General features: G+C 42.8%; 1 protein-coding gene across 1 annotated transcript; it reads right to left on the bottom strand.

The window, feature by feature from the left end:
- Window positions 1-2,032: 2,032 nt before the first annotated feature.
- Window positions 2,033-5,240, bottom strand: LOC122045957 (disease resistance protein Pik-2-like). Its single transcript, XM_042606410.1, has one exon. It carries the CDS (start codon window positions 5,100-5,102, stop codon window positions 2,274-2,276), a length of 2,829 nt encoding a protein of 942 aa, XP_042462344.1. The 5' UTR covers window positions 5,103-5,240; the 3' UTR covers window positions 2,033-2,273.
- Between the last annotated feature and the right edge of the window lie 760 nt (window positions 5,241-6,000).

Below are 6,000 nucleotides of genomic sequence, written 5' to 3'. Positions count from 1 at the left end.
AATCAAGATGTTTGATGGTGTGATCAGAACTTTATGTGATGTCAGATATATACCAGAGCTAAGGAAGAACTTGATCTCACTAGGCACACTGGATGGTATTGGTTGTAATTACAAATCAGTGAGCGGGGTGATGAAAGTCAGCAAGGGAGCTCTGACGGTAATGAAAGGACAAAAGGTAGCAGGAAACATCTACAAGTTGATAAGGACTACAGTTGTAGGTGGAGCCACCTCGGTGGAGTCTGAATCAAATAGTACTATCTTGTGCCATATGCGGCTAGGACATATGGGTGAACGTGGGATGCTAGAACTTCACAAGAGAGATTTGTTGAAGGGTGTCAAGACGTGCAAGCTTGAATTTTGCAAATTCTGTGTTCTTGGGAAACAGAGCAAAGTGCAATTCAAGACGGCAGGAAACAAGACAAATGGGATTCTAGACTACATACATACGGATCTCTGGGGACCAGCCAGTGTAGCATCACGTGGAGGGCACATGTATTTTGTGAGTTTTACTGATGATTTCTCAACCTAGGATGGAGATTCACAGGGATAGAGCTGCAGGGAGATTATGGTTGTCTCAATGTAGCTATGTGGAGAAGGTACTGGATAAGTTCAACATGAAGAATGCAAAGTCGGTAAGCACATCCCTGGCGCATCACTTCAAGTTATCCAGTACACAGTGTCTAAAGATGGATGACGAGATCCAAGAGATGTCAAAGGTTCCTTATGCCAGTGCAATTGGTTGTCTGATGTATACCATGATTTGCACAAGACCAGATTTGGCGCAAGCAGTTAGTATGGTGAGCAAGTTTCTCTCAAATCCTGGTCGATCGCATTGGGATGCAGTGAAATGGATTTTCAGATACTTGAGAAATACAACTGATTATGGCATCATGTTCAATAGACAACCGGAAAATCCTTCAGTTGCTGGATACATAGATGCAGACTATGCAGGAGATTTAGATAGCAGGAGGTCTACTACATGATACGTGTTCACTATGGCAGGAGGACCTATTTGTTGGAAATCTATGATACAATCTATTGTTGCATTGTCTACTACGGAGTCCGAGTACATAGCAGCAGATGAAGCAGCGAAGGAAGTTTTATGGCTTACAGGGTTGGTCAAAGAACTTGGTGTTCAGCAAGGTGGAGTCAAGTTGTTATGCGATAGTCAAAGTGCTATCTATTTAGCGAAGAATCAAGTGTATAATGCGAGAACCAAGCACATTGATGTGAGGTTTCACAAGATCAGAGAGTTGATTGCTTCTGGAGAAATTCAACTTGGGAAAGTTCACACTGCAGACAATGCTGCAGATATCCTGACAAAGCCAGTGACCACAGAGAAGTTTAAACATTGCTTGAACTTGATCCATATCTCTAGATGGAAGGAAGCCCAGACCCAGAGATCCAGATGGAGTTTTGTTCAGATACTCGTGTTCTTCAAAGCGGTGAATATTCGCCAAGGTGGAGATTGTTGAGGGGGTGGCTCATATTTGGATAAAGGTTAATATGAGGGATGTTATGAAAGAAAAATCTGTTAAGATTTTTCTTAATAAAATTCTGTTAAGATTTTATATAACAGAATTTTGTTGTGATTTTTCATAACAAAATTCTCTTACGATTTTATCGGGTCTGGGATTTAGCATTATTTATAGGGACTATTGTAAGCCTATTGAAGATCATTAAAAACACAAGAATCATTAGATGTGATTCTCTTGTGTGGAGAGAATTCTAATAAAGCTTCGGTCGTTTTGTGGAGTAGGCAAGTCGCTAAACCATAGTAACTCTTTTCTTTTCTCTTCTTCTTCTCCTTCCTGGTGTTTGCTCTCCTTTTTGCACGTCTTTGTCTTGTTGTTCCACGCGATCTCTTTTCTCTCTTCCTCTTCTTCTGTGGTTTAGAGGTTGAGAGGTATTGCCCTCTCTTTGCGCCTTCACACGGTTCTTTTTGGAAGAGAAAGAAAGAGGAATGAGATTCATTCGTATTAGTTAGTAGCTTAATTAGTAGGCATGGTATATAAAACCAATGGAATACAAATACAACCACGCTTATTTTGACTAGGAATTTATTAAGAGACAAATGTTTGGAAATTACACACTGCTTCAGAAATGCAAACGCCAGCAAGCAACGCAACATGGAAGAGAATAACAAAGCACAATTTGAATAGCAGAACAACAAGTTTCAGAATTATGCACGATGGAAGAGATTAACAAAGAACCAGTACACACCTGCCTGATCCCATAAGAAAGCTCTGTTTCCTCCGAGTAAAAACGTGAAATCATATATCTGAAGGAGATTCCTCTATTTTCACAAAACATTTGGGACGCGCTGCATGGTACACTGCAATATTCTTGACCATCTCTCCCAGATCTTCATTCCCAGTATGAACGTGGACCTCCCTGAGCCCATGCAGATGTTCTATACCATACACGCCGTATTCATTAGGGAAATAACCAGCCAGTTTGAGGATTTCGAGGTTTTGGAGTGCACCTTCTTCGAAACTCACACAGTGCGATTGAATTTCCAGCAACTTGAGTTGCGTGAATCCTCCCCGATCGAAGATCAAATCCTCATCATCATTGTCGAAAGACTCACACCCTAGGACCAGCTTGACCAGAGCGTGGAGATTTCTCAAGACTTGCAGATCCTGGAGCTGCAGCCGTGTGTTGAACAGAGTTATCTTGACGACCTGCTTCAGGGATGCAAACCAGGCAGGCAATCCGCCGAGCACGACGTCTATCTGGAGCTTGCAGAGCAGCAATGGCGGCGAAGCTACCTCGTCGAGTGCCCTTTTCAGATCGCCGTACGCAGCATGAAAAATTGTTAGGGATCGAAGGCTGCCACTGAGCTTCGAAAGCAGGGCGCTGATCCCCTCCAGCACTCCGCTTACTAGATCATCATCGCCGAAACAGATGGCGAGCTTCTCGAGCTCGGCAAGCTCACCGATCTCCTGCAGCAACTGCTCATCATCGGCATATGTCATTCCCAACTTGCGAAGTCTTTTCAATTCTCTTATTCCTTTCGGGAACTTTAACTTAAACAAAGTAACAAAGCGTAGAATTGTGAACATGCCCGGAGGATGCTGCTGATTCAAACCACCGAGCAGATAGACCAGTTTTTGGAGTTTGACGATGGTATTGGGTAGTTCTTCAATATAAGTTCCTCTTATATCTAAAAACTCTAGATTTTGCAAATCGCCTACTGAATCTGGCAACGCCGATATAGGAGAGTCTCTTAGAGACAGGTACTTCAGGAGAAACAACTTGGAAAAGCTCCTGGGGTGGAGATCAAACAAGTTCGAACTTACTTCCAGGTCAATTGCTCTCAACAGCCTCTGCTTTCTGTAATCCTTCAGTGGTACATCCTTGCCGAACGCAGTGAAGGATCGGAGGTGGGACAGGTCAGTGTCAGGCACGAGCCCACTGCTTCCACCATGGCTCGATAAGCGTCTTATCTTCTGATGTCGCGGTGGGCGCTCGTTCAGTAGCACCACAAAGTTCTCCTTCCTCGATATCGAGATTATGACCTCAAGCATCATGTCATGGACGCGGCAGGATTTCACTGTCCCATTATCGTCGAATTTTGATGGCTGCATCAAACTACGACTCACCAATTGGTTGAAGCAGCGCTCGGCGACTTTCTCAGCGGCGAAGCCGCCTACGCCACTCACAATCCCTTCGGCAATCCACCGTCTCATCAGGCGCTTCCGGTGAATCTCATAATCCTCAGGGAAGATGCCTAAGAACAAGAAGCAAGGCTTGAGATGGTAAGGCAAGTCATTGTAACTCAAAACTAGTATCCGATGGATCTTCGACTTCTCTATCTCGAAGCCAAGATGGTCGCGCAAGTCTTTCCATTCCTCAAGTATTTTATCCGGCTTGGAAGCCAGAAGACCTCCTACTGTCACAATCGCAAGTGGCAGTCCGTCGCACTTTTGCACGATTTCTCTGCCGACATTTTCAAGCTCCGGAGGACAACCATAGTCAGGTGCATCAAATACTTTTCTACAGAATAACTCCCAAGATAGTTCAGGTGATAAAGGAGAGATTTTAAATATAAATTGACGATTACGCGAACAACATGCATTTGCCACTGCCTCACTGCGGCTGGTCACTATCACCCTGCTTCCTTCTTTACCTTGTGGTAGTGCAATGCTCAAGCTTTCCCATGCTTCAGTGCTCCAGACGTCATCGAAAGCCACCAAATACCTCTTTCCATGGAGACATCCTCTGACTGTCTGCACCAATTGTGACTCGTCCATCATGTTCAGAAGTTGTTCTGTGTTCAAACTGGCATCTTGGCACCCTAGAACATCTCGGACTTGTTGTTCCTTGACTGAAATTTGCCGAATTATCTTTTTGAGAAGTTCTCTGATGTTGTAATTTTGTGACACCGCGATCCAAGCTCGAGATTGGAAGTGGCCTCCGACAATAATAGGATCGTCATAGATTGTCTTGGCCAAAGTTGTCTTTCCTAAACCACCGAATCCGACCAGAGAAATCGCTGTGAACTCGAGACAATTCTCGTCCATCACCCACTCGATGAGCGTATCTCTACTCTGGTTGATGCCCACGAGTTGAGCTTCCTCTACAAAATGACCGATGATCCGTGGATCGGAGTAGCTGTCGGCCATGTCCAAGCTGGTGGCGGTGCCAGAGCTTGCAGCTTCGTTTGGGTGGGAATATCGATCGTGCCGCTTTCTGATCTCTTCTACTTCAACCTTCAATTTCTTGAGCGCGGAAGCGATGTCATGGCGAGCTTTCAATGACTTTAAGCAGCGACAGAAGCGCATGAAAAAACCTTTGACTCCGCGCTCGTCGTAGGACGTGGATCGGAGACGGCACTCGAACTCATCGATCGAGTCTTCGGCATCGTAGGCCACCTCCCTCACTTCCTGCACCCAGTTCTGGAGTTGATCATCCAGACTGCGCCTTGTTGACATGACCGTCAAGAAAGAGGTAATGCTTCTGAGCTCAGCGACTATGTCCCGGACATCATCTTCTACTCCGGCCAGCAACGCGGCTTCTTCCACTAGCATCCTCTCTAGCTTTTCCATGATGGACTGAGAGGCGAAGTCCACAACCTTCATAGCCATCATCGTCGCCATACTGCCAATCTCCGGCAGTCGGCGGTTAGGAAGAAAGATGATGATAATGGAGAATGATTTAGGTTGAAAATTCACGTCCTATTTTTGAGCTTGCATACGCTTGTTGGATTTACTTAGAAACGTTGATTGAGCATAATTTGTACGATTGACAACACTAAAAAAAAATAGAAATTACAATGATTTATATTAAATTAAACAAAGTGACTTGGGAGCTTTATTCTTCCAAATCTTTTCTTTTTATGAATGACACATGAGTGAGTGTCGATATATATATATATTCATATATTACTTTATTTATTACTTTATTTATATGCCACAATATATTACTTTATTTATTCCTCACTATACAAAATATGAATTGCATGCACTTTGAGCCCTACGCAGTATTTTAATTCTAAGTTCACTTTACTCACGCGAAAAGAAAAGAACAGCAGAGTAAATTTTATTTTTATTAAAATAAAGAAAATGAAAAGGAGAACAAAATTATTTAGCCAATGCATAATTAAAGCAAAATTTATAAACAAAAAATAAAAGAAAGGCAGCGAAGCAAAGAATAAAACGTGACCCAAGGAAAAACCAAAAACAAACTATTATAAAGCCCTGCTAGCTATGCAACGGTTCTCCAACCTATGCAATGTTTGGAGTTTGGGTTAAATCGAAATGATTACAAGTGAATTGAGGCTATCCGAGACCTAATTGAATCCGATAAACAAATCGGTTTTGATCATGAGATGGTGTCGCTCCATATCGTCAAAATTCTTCAATTTGATTTGAGTTTTTAGGATGGAAATATTTCAATTTCATTTTAATTTTTGTCATTAAACTGAAGAATCGAACACCTAGTTGTCAATTCACCCATTACACTTAAAAAAAAAAATATAAATCCGTTATATTAATG

This window comes from Zingiber officinale, chromosome 2B (genome assembly GCF_018446385.1).
Source record: "Zingiber officinale cultivar Zhangliang chromosome 2B, Zo_v1.1, whole genome shotgun sequence".
NCBI classification, from domain to species: domain Eukaryota; kingdom Viridiplantae; phylum Streptophyta; class Magnoliopsida; order Zingiberales; family Zingiberaceae; genus Zingiber; species Zingiber officinale.
The sequence above is the reverse complement of the archived record's forward strand: the minus strand, read 5'-3'. Positions and strand labels throughout refer to the sequence as shown.